Here is a 15,436-nt window from a genome sequence, read left to right as displayed (position 1 = left end):
TTATGAAAAAAGATTTGTAAGCTTTCTTTACACCCCCTCCTTCATCAGACCTATTTTGGCCAATTTTTTTGGCACTTCAAAACCATAGGAAGAGAATTTTTGGTAAAATTTTTTTTTTAAATTGATATTTTCAGAGTGATTTAAGGGCGATTTGGCTGTTGTTTCTAGCACATCCAATGACAACCCTCCTCGTTTCTATATCACTCTTGCATGTATCGATGTTTTTCAATATTTTTTCCCCATAAATACATTTATATGCTATAAAAAAGAAAATTTCAGAAATTATGAATTTTTTGCAACCCCACTTCCTGCTCCCAATTGTTTCTGTTTAGAAATTAAAATATTGGAGAGCTTGAGAAGGTCATTGTTTGGCATTTATCCACAGTGATTAAAAAAATTACGGAGATGTACTTGCATAGCTAGTGACTTGATCTGAGATCGTGTGCTGAAGCAAAAACAATTGCAGCGTAGATGTTTGTAAGCCATTCAAGAACACACAGAAACCATTAGTTTAATGGTACTACTAAAATACAAAGGTCCTGATGCATCTATGTAACGATATGAAGGGGAGGGTTAGTTTTTAGGGTTAAGGTTAGGGCTAGTTATAGAGTTAGTTAGGGTTAGGGTGTCATTACACGTCCACACAGCATACATTTAAAATGTTTTGTACACAACACCTGTATTTAAGTAGTACCAGTTTCACTTGAACATAAAATTTTCATTTGTGTCAAAATGTTTTCTTCACTTTGAAACCACGACCTGTTCACTGAGAAAACTTCACAAAAGTAATGCAGCACAAAGTTTTGTCAGTGAACAGCAAACACACACAGTCGCACACACACACATTCATTGCCTTTAATTTGTGTGTATGTGTATCTATGTGTGTGCGTGAGTGTGTCACTGTTGAAGTCGCTCATTCTACTTGTTCGTGTATATATTGGCTTAGTGGTACAGAGTGTTTGGAGAAGGTAATCCATAGAACTAGAGCAAAGTAACAGGAAGTTAATGTCATTTGGCTTGATCTGGCCCTGTGGATCAGTCTCACGCAAGATGACCCAGCTGGCTCCTGAGGTATAATAGACATTGTGGGAGAATGCATTCCAAAGAAGTCTCAGCTAGAATAACATGGCATGTGGTGGTTCCTTTTAGGATCAGCTTTGCCCTTAGATCTGTATATGACCTCCTGTCTTTGAATACAAACCTGGTGAAATGGTAGAAATCAGGTGTTCGTGTATACCTGTTCTGTCAAGGCAAATAGTGGAATATGTGCTGATCTCCTACAAGGCAACAATAGCCTAATGGAAACACACAGATTTGCACTGCAAGAGGAAAGACTATGCTAGCAGAAGCTCCACCAATGGTCTGCACATCACATGGAAAAAGTTTATGGCTTGAAACAGTTGTGCCAACTGGATAATGCTGGTGGAGTCTACTGGATGGAGTGGATAACTTCCAAAAGAGAATGAATAAGTCAACAAGAGTTGTTTGAGATCAGATACTGTACTCCACTTATTTTCCTCAAAACAAGTGATTCTCACTGAACTCATTGTTCCATATGAAAGCAGAATAGAGGAAGCCAAGATCTGCAAGGCTGTAAAACTTATCGGGTTAACTAACAACTTGAAATAATCTGATACCTTGCCATAGAAATGAGAGAAAACTGGTTTGTGGGCAAATCTGCTTATGATCTCATGAAACAGCTCTCAATATCTGGGAAAATAAGACCAGAGCCCAAAAAGCAATGGCAAAATCAATCATAAAGAATTCTAACTGGATCTGGTCAAGGAGTAACTTACATATAACTAGCATCAAAAACAAGGTGATTACAACATTCAAGGTATCTTATCTTTGGAGTACCTGACTACTTAGATGCTGGTTAGAAAACAAATAGTTGCACAAATGTAACAGTAGAAGGGCATGGAATTTATTATACTTGATAATAAGAAAGAACAAAAACTTTCTACATATTAAGTTCTAATGATGCACTCCTACTGTTTATATTTTACATTTCTTGTTGTATTTGTAAATATTGTATTCTGTTATTTACATCTCTGACACTTATTTTATTAATTGCAACTCTTGTTTACCTCCCTTCTGTATTAATAATGTTCATATTCTATTTCACAATATAAAATAATAGCCAATATAAAATAATATCTAGATAACCTTAACATGGACTTTATGTAGGAATACAATTTAAAATTTTGTTTTAAAAAATCTATTTCTTTTTATGTATTACAGCCTGTATTTTCCCATCTTGGTATCATGGAGAATTCTATTCATATGAAGAGGGGAAAAATAAAATCACTAACATTAATGACAACAATTGGGGTGATTACACCTGTGAAGACATTCAAACTTTTAATGAAACCATCAATAAAGCTATAAATGCCAAAAATGCAATCATTTTAGTGAAATCAAAGTAAGTTATTTTTATTTATAATTTTGAAATCAACTTTGAATGTTTCTTAATTATAATCTAATGATGGCCTTATCACACTTAACTGTTCAGAAAGATAGATACTTTTATTTCCACCAAAGAAATTTGTTATTGTTCTGTTGTACTGTATCTGTGTGTGTTAGTCAAGGCCATAGTTAACTACGGCTATCGTGATAAATCTTTCTATAGTTGATAAAGTGTCGGGAAGTTGCTACTCCTACCCATGAAGGCTTCCCTTACATCAGATGCTAGCCTATCCCAAGGTTAACCCCAGTTGCAAATGTTACTCATTTTCAGCCAAGTGGTTGGAACAATGTGAAATGAAGTGCCTTGTTCAAGAGCTTCACATAAAGTCTGCTACAGAAAACAAACCCATTATTTTGCAATCATGAGGCCAACACTTTGGACATTTTTTTTTTTTTTCATTTGTTGGGCCCAGAGGAAGGAGTAGTGCCCATGTCCTTTACAGACCCTCTGAAATGGTGAGATCAATGTTGTTAATGGTTCTCTTAACCTGTTGCAGGTTAGCACCTGCAGGAGAGACAGAAGCAGGTTTAACTTCGAATTCTACCATTAAAAACGATTTATTTCATATATATAGATAGATAGATAGATAGGTATGACAGGCTTCTTTCAGTTTCTGTCTGCTAAATGTGCTCATATGACTATAGCCCTGCCCAGTGTACCAAAACCATGTAGTTAGTAAGAATCAAACAGCACCAAATTATAACTGTTAAAGAAAACTATGTTGCTAAACCATGCTCTATAACAATCCTCTTACTTCAGACTAGCTTAGGTAGAACATGCTGAGGCCTTCATCCTCCAGTGAACTGAACATAGGCAATTTAATTCAATCCAATGCAGAATAAGAATAAACATTTTATTAATTTTTTAAAAAAATATTTTAAATAAAAAATATCTCGTGTTTTGTTTTATTTAGAGAAACAGAGAAGAAGAAATATATGCTTTATTTTGTATCAATGTCTTTCAATGCATTTTGTTATATTAATATTTTATATTAATGTCTACCTAGCACTTTTTCAGAGTGAAAAATGTTTTATATTTTTTTTTCAATGAACTTTGGCTCAGCTTATTCAATATCAACTTTCCTGAAATCATTTTTATTGAAGTGTTCAAATTTACATTTAAATCTTAGCTAGACATAACATTATAAACATGAAAGATAGTTAAGATTTTAATATGTAAGAAGTTACCCTTTATTAACTTTATAACAGTAAACCTGATGGTTTCAAATTTTGCCACAAGGGCAGCAATTTTGGGGGAGGAGATGAGTCAATTGCATAAATCCCTGGAAATCCTTTGTGAAGGATCACAATCAGAAGTCACAGAAGTACTTTTTCAGCAATTTTTTGATGATGATTGAGGTATGATATACCTCAGGAGCCAGATGAGTCCTACTTCCCTCATTTCCTCATTCCCTCTTCTTCGTCTGGTAGGGCCTCACTCCCCTTTCCTTCCAGTTCACCTCATCCCCACAACAACAGCGGGATTTAATGAGTTAAACATCAGCTGGATCTATTGACTCAAGTGGTCAGTTCTTTGCTAAGGTCATCAGTCCTTGACAGCATTCTGCTTCGGTTATGGTTTTTTTCTTACCTGTGAATACAGTGATTAGGCAGTGAGTTGGTGTTTTGAACGTTGCTAAATATTCCTGCTGCAAGTTACTTCACAAATGTTTCATTATTCTTGATTATTCTGAGAATTAAATCACAAAGGCTGAATGTATTCTTATTAAAAATATTGTCACAGAAACGTTTAAAATATTGCACTTTATTGTTTGGACCAGTGTTTCAATAGTTAGCAAATTCATTCAATGCACTTGAAATATTTTGAAATCATTCAATTTTTTCCTAAAGTACTTATAATCACTACCCTATTGTTTTATTTTATAGGAATTGTTACAGCTGTATATATGTCATGTACAGAACAGTCAATATACTTCAATACAAAGTTACCTGTAAGTTACTAAAAATCTCTTTTAAACTTTAATGGTACAAAATGTATTAACATTCTGGTCAGCATCATAATTTGGATAAATTAAAGGGTGATGTAGTGAATGCTATATGCAAAAAGTCTCGATTGAATTTCTTGGTTGGAGAAAGTCCTCCAAACTGCAACTTACTATTTTAAAAAAGTACACATTGGTTAATGTAATCCATTATTCCTGAAAGAAACATGACATGATCATGGCTTAGATGCATTTGATCAGAGGCTGACTCAGTCAGGCTGGTGTGGTACTAAACAATTATGAGTAAAAATACATTCAATATTTACATAAATACAAAATGCTTTTTACAGTGCAGACTATATTAAAGTCAGCTATTTTGCCTGGACAACATTGCTTTCCAGATATCATGTTACAACAGAAAATTTATATCTAGCAGCCAACTTGCAATTGTCAAAATCCATCTGTTCACTCAAGGGATTCTGTCTTTCCAAAGAGAGTGTATATCAAGTATCCATACTGGATAATATCAACTGGAATTATATAAAGCTTATCACAAACACTTTCTAAGAGTAGCAGCACCTTAACACCATTAAGTCAAGGAACAGGAAAATCCCACATCTTTATCTCCTCTGAAACTCAGATAGAACATTGTCAATAGAACCATCCCTTTTTTCATCAGAGCGCAAAATTGTGGGTTGTACCCAACAGAAAAATTCCAAATATCAAAACAATCTGCAATATATCTGGACAGAAAATACAAAATATCAAATTGTCATCATTGGAGGAAAATTTCCAAGCATCTGCACATTCCAAACAAAATGAAACAAAATTGAAAGCTGCAAATCTTAATAGCTTTGCATTCCTTCCTTACTCGTAACTTTCCTCTGGTCTGCTATACATTTAATCATATGATCTGCTTTGACCAATCAGAATCAACATTACTATATCACTGAGTAAGAATTCAGTAAATAATCTAGTATTAACTTACATGCACATATGTGATGTATGTGTAAAGGTAAACTGATTGTAGAGGAAATTGCTGATAAACAAGTCCATTAAACAAAAATACCTTCTGGTATTTAATAAACAAGCCAAGAAGGGAGCTGCTATATAGTTGCTTGATCTGCTAGAAATAGTACTAAATCTTCTCCAAGCTGCATTCCTACCATCATTGGACAATGTAATTTGGAGTCCACTATTCCTGAAAGAAAAATGAAATGGTCATAATTTAGATTCTTTTGATTGTAGTTCTACTCCACCAAACCAACATGGAGTTGAATAACAGCATTCAATTATTCCCACCCAACCCAGTCACATTTTAGGAGCCTATTCCTCCTAATCTACTCAGACTAACAAAAAGGCACATACAATCATAAATAGTACCATCATCAACCAATGGTGCTTGGATGCACACTACCTGAGAGATGTGCAGAAGAGACTAATTGGCATGTGGTGAGTTCACCTTAACAGCTTTTGTTTTGTCATGGCTTGCTGATAAAGGAAGAGAATGTGCACAATGGAGAAAATGTTGCATGTCCACACACCATCTATTCCTGTTAGAATACCAGCATGCTAGAGTACTCTAGCTTACTAGAGTACTAGCATGCTAGAGAAATGAATTAGTGAATCACAATTACTCTGTTCTATAGCCCTCTTATGCTTGACCAGTGGTGATGGGGCCCACATACCAGCTAGTTGTGGTTTGGATGTAAGTGAATACAACTGCTTATTCTTGGTTTCATTTAACTAAATATAACTGTGTAGTTATGGTTTTGAGTATCAGAATACAACTGTTTGTTTATGATTTAGAATAACAATATTGAAGTCTATTCCTGGTTTGGAATAGCTAAGTATTGAAGTTTAGTCTTGGTCAGCAATTGTTTAATGCTGATTCAGATTGCTTTGATATGAACATTTATTACTGGTTTGGAGTAATTAACTGCTACTTGTCCTTCTTTTTCAGCTTGCACTGCCTCAGTTATTCAGATTGGAGATAGTGCTTTCTGTGAAATAAAAATGCCACAATTAGCATCACAGTTAACGACTATGTACTGTAAGTTTTATTCTTTTTTGTTGATACTTCTAAAAACACACTTTATGAAGATTATTGTTTAAAGCTATATTTAAATTTTTAATTTATCCTATTTCTTTTGAAGTATTTTTATTATATGCTTTGGTGAGGTTATGAGTCAAAAAACTTTTATGTGAAATTTAAAAAAATATCGACTATCCTAAAAATTTCCAGTTTATTTTGTGAAATTTTCTGTTATATTTTCATTGTGATCATAACCATTTTAATGTCCATTTGTCCATGTTGGCATAGATTTGATAGATCTGCTATACAGCTGATTGCCACTGTTTGTGGAGTTCACTATTCACAGACGTGACCTCACTATTTCTTCTAAAGACTTTATTAGGTATTCTGTGTCATAAGTACCTGACATTCTCTGCACACAAACATCTATCATCCAATTGTGTTACATATTCATGCTTTCGCAGTTGTGTCTCCTGCATACAGCTACATTTGTGCTCCACATTTCATAATTCCAGTTTGTCAGAGCATATAGATGGAATTAAGTTTTCTAGTGAAAACCTTCTCCCATGCGTAACACCTTGGGAGACTTCCTTATCAATTGATGCATTATAGTCCCATATCCTATTCTCTTCCAGTTTTTGAGTAGTGCCTCAGTGAGCACAAGATTTTGAGAGGCCATGGTCACTGAGATCTTGCTAAGCTACTTACAATGTAAGCAGAAACTCATGAGATCTGGTTGTCACTTCCTACTACTACTATCAAAACTACATCAAATGAACTGCAGATCATTGTCAATCTGCTAAACAGTTCTCCTCAATTACAAGGGTTTCAATCTCTTTGAGATCTCACTCTTCAAGTATTTCTAGCTCGCAAACCATACATCTTGTTCCTGATTGAGACAAAAATCTCTTATCCCTTTTCTCGAATCTATTTCTACTGTTTAGGCTACATTGTATATTCAGACTTCACCCTGAAAAGTGATACCTGTACCTATGTAGACTTCACTCTCTCTACCTCTCACCTAGATATTAATAGCAAAGATTTCAGGTTTCTCTGACTCAAACTCCTTTTCCTTCTTAATTCCTCTTTATTCATCTGCTACCTCTACCAATCTCCAAACACCACCAACCGCCTACAATTGTTCATTCCATATCAAGGACATCTATATTATTTCACCTCTCTGAAGTCATTAGCCTTATTGAATTCAAGATTCAGAACTCATCTTGACTCTCTCACTCTATTTACATGATACCTGCTGGACCAGAAGCCAAATCATTTACAATCCTTACCTCTCTACAACAGATCTCTTTTTCAGATCCAACCTAACCTTTACTAAACTTTACTGTCTCTCTGTCTATCAGATTATCTGACCACTGTCTAGTCATGGCTATCCAACACACTTTCATGTACTACACCTCCCAACCTTATGACACTTCAAAGCAACTAATTGCTTTGAAGTTAGTTCTGCTTATTATTATTGGCTATAACATTAGGGTTACCAAGCCATTTGAGACAGCTAAACAGGTTGTTAAAACTCTTTCCTTGGAATGTCTCTTTCTTTCCCTCATACAACCAAAGCCTTCAGCTGGTTCAAATGCAGATGTGGCAATGCAGGGTCAGAGTTTACAACATCTGGAAGAACTCATTCACTTCTTATTGAGTTGATTTTATCCACTAATGCAATATACCATCTAAATAACAAAAAATGCTTATATACAAAGTGCAACCATCAAGCTCATCAACCTTCCAAATTGCAACCTGTTCTTTGCATAATTTTCCTACCCACCAATTCTTAATCATGATAGCTTTGTAAGAAGTACTTCCATGATAAAGCTTCCACAATTTCTCTTAGTTTTGCTTCACCCAAGACACACATGCAAAACAGCTCATAAATTTTCCTTCTCCATTCCACAGTGCCAGCATCAAAGTGTAAAATCACTTCTGATCGCATCAGATCAACAAGGTCACTAACCCTAACAATATTCTTGCATTACTCTTAATGTTGCACTCCAGAACAAGCCCTTATCCATGCCAAGCTCTCCAGTAGTCCTCTCTTTACAAGAATCTGTATAAATCTTTGGAAAACCTTTCTGATCCTTCTAACTAATGGCCAATTACTCTTGTTTCCAACATCTAAAATGTGAAATGGTCATTAACAACCACTTTCTGCTTTACCTTGAATTTTGCTTCCATAGAGCCTGGTTTATTGGGGTTTTGTTCTATTATATCACTCACCAGTAATTCTTTGACATTGGAATGTTCAGCAAAATTAATGTTGTATTTATCCTTGATAAAATCTTTGACTATATCCGATATAAGAAAGTGTTAGACAAGCTTCCCACCTGTGGGTTTCATCATTCTTTCATACCTCAGATTGTAAGCTTCCTGTCAAATCACCCCGGTGTAGTCTCTACTGATAGAGTTCTCTAACTTGCTTGATATTACTATTAATTAGGCTCACTCCTATGCAGCTGATGTAATTCTTTATTTCTTAACCTTCCTCACACAGAAGTTATCTACATGCAACCTATGTATTTCACGTCAAACATGCCTCCATGAACAAAGATCTTTGAAACCGGCTCCAAAGGAAACATGACAAACTAGTTTCTTCAACAATACAAATATACAATCACTACGCATATTGAGAAGACACTTGCTAATTTTGGCCAGCATGTAGCTAAAGCTCTCAAAGTCACTACAAATGGCAATTTTCGATTACCCTTACTGATGATCCCTCACACTTAAATCAAAAGCCGCAACCCAGCCACTATTTCGGATTCAGAAAATATTTGAGCTCTCTCACTTTCTGACTCTCTACAAACATCACATAAGTTCCATAATAGAATACTGTCCCTGCATATAGAACAGTGTTGCTGATATACACTTTACATATGAACATCTTAGAGTATATTGAAAAGAAAGCCATCAAGTAAATTAGAAAAGACTCATTGACAAACTGTAAACTCTGGGCCACTCATACACACACTCACAATGTCACTTCTACAACAGTCTCTGCTTCTCTTAACCAACTGGTTGCATACCATCCTTCAACCAACAACATACTGTGTCTCTTACACCCCTCCATGCCTGACTTAATCTCTTAATCCTGCACTTGCTCCTCAGAACATCAATACTTAGGAATTTCCCCCTGACCCATGTTTTCCCTACAGACATTGACTTGCAGAAGTCCAAGCTGAACATAAGCTGTATTGATTTCACAAGAGAACAAGACATCTGCCAATTTGCTGTACTTGAGAAGACATGTCAAGCTAAGTAAAATCAAGCCATCCATACATGCTAGCATGGAAAAGAGACATTAAATGACTACTACTACTATTGAGTGAGAGAGCAGTGCATGCCATCAAAGTGACACTGGGTTAAAATATACAAAGCCCAGTATACCCATTGTAACTACCCGTCTGATAAGGGTACATCAGGCACATGCATCACAACCATATGTGTGCGACATGTTGATCTCATATCAAGATAAACAGTGCATGACCTTGTAGGTGGGACCCAGTTAGAATTTTCTTCAGGTTGAGTAGCCCATCCCACTCAAAAATTTCCTGAATAAGGGTTGTTTAAGGATGTTGAATGAAACACTCATGTTTCCAGAAGTGAATTATTCAAACCCCCAATGAATTCCTCTCAACACATGGCTATTTTGCTCCCTTACTACTACTTCTTGTGATCAGAGATACACATATCATTAGCTACTAAGGGACATGCTCAACTGGTGAAGGCCAAACAACTGACAAGCAAATCTGTGGTATTGAGCAGAATATTTGCTGTGGCCCATCTTTTATACCAAGACAAAACAATGTACATGATAACACTTCCAATCAGTTAAGATCAGAAGCCATGAGAGCCACTGCCTGGTACTGCATCAGGGCATCTATTATTATTGTTATTATTATTATTATTATTATTTAAGATGTCGCACAGTATCCTATACCATGATGTTGTTGATTGAAAATATTGTTTCTACCAGAGGTTTGTACTGTCTGTCAAGCCACAACAAGGACCTCAGACAGACAATCTTTGGATTGTAGTTACTTATTGAGTTTCTGACACACAGCATATATTTATCTCTTTTTCAAATAAAATCTTGTGATATTATAAATGAATTTGTAGATCATGACATTATGCAGAATAACTAAAATTATTGAAATTGAGATGCAATGAAATAAGAAAACTTTTCATCTCTTTGTGAGTGTTTTTATTTTGTTTTCAAAACTATCATTTAAAATTTTTAACTTATTTTTGACAGCATTAAAACCCAAAACTGTTAGCTGCAAAACTACATTTGAAGGAATGTACCATTTCACTTATGAAAAGGAAGAAGGTGCTGGTGGTATTTGCAATTCACCAAAGAATGTAATTAAAGCTTGCCAAGAACCTGGTTCAGCCTATGTTGATAATGAGGTTTTTCTCATGAGCTATGGAAGATGTCAGGACAATATCTACACAGAAGATAAACGTAAATATCATTAATGATTTAGTTGAGCCCATATTAAGGAAGTTGGAAAATATAAAATCAGTAAAATGCTACACTGGATGCGTTAGTGTGATCTTGTTCAGTTCTATATTTAAGAGAGGAGGAATTATGTACATTATTTACATTTTGATGGATTTTGTCTTCATTTTGTTTGTTGTTAACACAACGTTTCGGCTGATATACCCTCCAGCCTTTACCAGATGTCTTGGGGAAATTTCAAACCTAGTTTCTCATTCCTAAGGTATTTTTTCCAATATTCAGGCATATGGCGTAGTGGTTAAGAGCGCAGGCTACTAACCCCAAGATTCTGAGTTCAATTCCAGACAGTGACCTGAATAATAATAATGATAATAACAATATCGAAAAAAATACCTTAGGGATGAGAAACTAGGTTTGAAATTTCCCCCAAGACACCTGATGAAGGCTGGAGGGTATATCAGCCGAAATGTTGTGTTAACAACAAACAAGATGAGGACAAAATCCGTCAAAATGTAAATAATGTTATCTTGTTATTTAGTCATTCAGTATCCTTAAGCCAAGTTTTACTGTATTTTTCATCCCTTCTGGTGAAATAAGAAAGGCATTATAAATTCAAGTAATATATTAAAGTCAGATTTAATCAACTCTTGTGTCTCCTACAAAATTTATCTCCTGACCAATCTTCAAAGTAATGCATGTATACTTATGTATTACACAACTGGAAAACAGAAGAAATAGATACAGGGTTCCAAAGTTTATATAATAACTCAATAAATTTAGTATATTGTTAATCACTATGTGGTACATTTGAGGTTAAATATCAATATATAGATATTTAATCTTGAGCAATTAAGAGAAATTAACATATAAATATTTAAGATTTTTTTGAGTATACAGCAAAATTATCTTTATGCCCAAATTTAGAGTAGGAGTAGGAGAAAGAGTAGTATAAATGAAGGGGGAGGAGAGAAAATAGTAATTCAGTGAAGGAGAAGTAGTGAGAGTGAGGGAAAGTAATAGCAATGGAGAAAGGAAGGGGTGAAAAAATAAATCAGCGTTTCAACTCTGTATGAGTACATGTGTATGTAAAGGGAGGTATGTGAATGTTTGTGTGTGTGTATGTAAAGGGAGGTATGTGAATGTTTGTGTGTGTGTATGTAAAGGGAGGTATGTGAATGTTTGTGTGTGTGTGTGTGCATGCGTGCAATGGAAATGGGATGGTGAACGTTCAACACTGAAAAGAAAATCAAACAGCGTTTCAACTCTGTATGAGTATATGTCTGTGCGTGTACAAGGGAAGTATGTGAATGTTTGTATCTGTGGTTATTATGTACCTTATTTTATACATTATTTATATATAAAATACTACAATTAGCCATCATTTTTGATGGCACAGGGGTCAGCTAGTTAAAAACTAAAATTGGCAGAGAGGAGTTGGTCACTAAGTAATGTTGGGTGTAAATAAACTGCTGAGTATTTTCCAGGTGAGTTAATAATGGTGTGGTAGGGTAATTAATAAGTCAATTATGCTATGATCCTATGAAAGGTACTTACATAACTCTGCTCACCTTAGTTGACATAATCACAAGTTATATTGCAAATTTGTTTAAAGGATTAACAGCTAATTGTTCTATTGTAAAACTAATTTCGACAAAAACCACCCTGCTTGTTTTAGTATTTAATTTTAAAAAAAAACAATGTAAGATGGTAAAGTTAGATAAATTCTCCTATGTTTTTTTTTTCTACTTGCTTAATTTTTTCCCTTATTACACATAATGAAATTATTTATGTATTTCAGAGATTCGTTACCAGTGCATGGGAAGTTGGGTTAATGAAGACGGCTACTTACTTGCTGGAATTTCTAACGTTGTTGCAAATGAGGAAAGAGAAAGATTCAAATGTCTGGTAAAAACAAATATCTTTTCTTGAACTGAAGACCCCCCCCCCTCCAAAAAAAAAGAAGAAACACCACATACTTTTTATTCTGTTTCAGACTTCATGTTCTTTGAATTATTTATTCAATTATTTCTTCTGATTCAATTTACAAATGTCTAGAATGTCAGAGGTATTGATAATAGCACTGGACTTGAGATATTCAGGAAACAAGGTGAGAAAGAGAGGGCAGGGGAGGGATCATTGATTTACCATTATATAACGGTAGGTTTTTGCCTGCAGATTATTCTCTTTGTAGAAGAGAGGATTTGAACTCAATGCTTCTAGCTAATAAAATACATATCATTTGAAATGTTCCTGATGCCTAAAACACTACAACTCTTCCTGAAACCACATAAGTGACATTGTACAGTAAATAGGATAGAAGGAGAGTATCAGAGTCATGTAAGGACAACACATCTAATGCCATCCCTAGATACCCTTGTAGCATGGTACAATGAAAAGGAGATGTCCATTGCTATCCTTAATGACACTGGCAGCATAATACAGTGAACAGAAGAGGATGAGAGATCAATGCAAGATAGATAAGAGAGTGTCAAAGAAATAAAGAAAGCAGTATATGTAAATGTAATTGGAATATATCGGAGAGAGACCCAAATGTAGTTATATACATCACTGTAAATTACTAGTCATCTTGTTACTAACTTACTTTGGAATCTGGTAGGGATATGGTTTCATGCTGATGAATTTCAAAGTGATGTAACTGCCATATTTGTTTTAGACAAACTGCCCTAGTTTCTAGGTCCCTTGAATTCTGAAACTAAAAACATATTTAAATGAACTTTTATTGCTGTACTGAAAAAGGTGAGAGCTCTCTTAGTATCTTTTTGGTAATTTCATGCTGGAAGCTTTGGCAAACTAAAAGCAGACATCTGAAAGTAACTACAGTAGTGTAAATAAGTATAGGATTTATCAATCATTGTCTCAGAAAATAGGAAATCAAGTGGTGGAATGATTAGTTATGCTTTCCAGACTTCCATACCAATGGATAGAGAAATATTCAACTAATTACAAAGCTTTTGTAAGAAACCCCTTTGAATATTGAATATTTACATTGCCCATTGGGCAAAACATTACAGTCTTTCTATATGAACCAGCAACAGAGATGTGACTGCCTTCATTTGGCCCTCAACTCCAATGGAGTTGTAGAGCTGATGCTGTTGTTACATACGGCATGTTTTGAGCAGTTTCAACCTGACAAAACCTACCCATCTCTAGGTCTGAATGCAACCAATTTTTCCCAGAGATGAACTATGTGAAAGCTGCTTTCCAAATGTCAATCACTTTACAGGGTGGACTGAACGCTTTTTACATGGCACCTACACTGGTAGGGTCACAAAGTAACTCAACAAGACAAAGATCCTTTAAGAGGTGGAGTATTGTGCCATGTGATAGAGGGACAGAAACAGGTGTCTTTCTGTAGTTGAGATACAAAGTCACTACAGTCAGAGGGAGGGTATGAGAGTGCAAGGGTGAGAGAGATGGTGGTGATGTGCAAGGGCATGCTGTCAAGGTACAGGGATGAGAATATGGAATGGGATGATAGAATATTGCCAGGGGTGCATGAATAGGGAGTTCACTTGAATGCAAAGGGCATGGAGGAAAATGCAGTGACTGGTGAAACCTGGATATATAGAAGATGGAGGGGACAACAGGATAGCCAATAGTAGTGTGGGCAGGGCTGTGAGGACAGGATTGGGGAGGAAGAGATAAGCATGAAAAAGAGGAAATGCGAAGAAGAGGAGATATAGTTTGATTTATTAAGGTACGGTGTGAAAAATTTTCTTCAGATTGTATTTAAATATCCATGTTTTAACCCATGAAAATATAAAGTTTTTGCATAATTATTTTAATCATTTGATTCCAAGTTTTATTATTTTTTAAATATAATTTTAGCTCACCAATAAAGATCAGAATCCAAAAGACAATAAAAGGAAATGGGTGAAATCTCGTTTCTCTGAATGCAGAACATTAAAGAATATTTACAGTGGACATGAACGTTTGGAATTGGTACCTAGTAAGTTAACTTTAAGAATTTCATTGAGAAACTTTAATAGAAACACTTCTATGTAGTGAGTAGGGAATTTTTAATTTTTGTGCCCTAAGGATTATTAATATTGTGGGAAAATGCTTTAAATTTACCAAAATATACCTAAACAAATTGTTCTGTGACGTTCATATTACCACTATTTAACAGTGAGTCAGCTAAATATGTATATTCAACCAGAGCCAGATCTCAAGTAATCCAGTTACTCTTGTTGGAAGTAGAATTGTTTTCAATTTTCAAAGAAAAGATATTTTAAAATAACTTGGAGACAGGACAAAAGAACAGAGAATGGGTCACTAAGAAGGCAACACTTGCGCACACGCACACACATTCATGTATACGTTTACAAACATGTACACTCTCCCATGCAAGTATACATAAACATGTGTGTGTATATATATATATATATATATATATATATATATATATACACACACACACACACACACATACATCCACAACTGGTATAGAGAGACACCAATGTTTGTTATACGTAAACATACTCATAAAAATAT

General features: G+C 35.0%; 1 protein-coding gene across 1 annotated transcript in view; it reads left to right on the top strand.

Annotated features, from left to right (window-relative positions):
- Positions 1-15,436, top strand: part of LOC106872953 (uncharacterized) — a 36,310-nt gene that overhangs the window by 9,482 nt on the left and 11,392 nt on the right. Inside the window, exons 2-7 of the mRNA XM_014920133.2 lie at positions 2,242-2,422; positions 4,354-4,418; positions 6,373-6,462; positions 10,715-10,924; positions 12,720-12,826; positions 14,771-14,891. Of these exons, the coding sequence (XP_014775619.1) occupies positions 2,242-2,422; positions 4,354-4,418; positions 6,373-6,462; positions 10,715-10,924; positions 12,720-12,826; positions 14,771-14,891 (774 nt within the window). The remainder of the gene's footprint in view (positions 1-2,241; positions 2,423-4,353; positions 4,419-6,372; positions 6,463-10,714; positions 10,925-12,719; positions 12,827-14,770; positions 14,892-15,436) is intronic.

The sequence above is a fragment of the Octopus bimaculoides genome, chromosome 19 (assembly GCF_001194135.2).
Source record: "Octopus bimaculoides isolate UCB-OBI-ISO-001 chromosome 19, ASM119413v2, whole genome shotgun sequence".
In the NCBI taxonomy this organism is placed as follows: domain Eukaryota; kingdom Metazoa; phylum Mollusca; class Cephalopoda; order Octopoda; family Octopodidae; genus Octopus; species Octopus bimaculoides.
The sequence above is the reverse complement of the archived record's forward strand: the minus strand, read 5'-3'. Positions and strand labels throughout refer to the sequence as shown.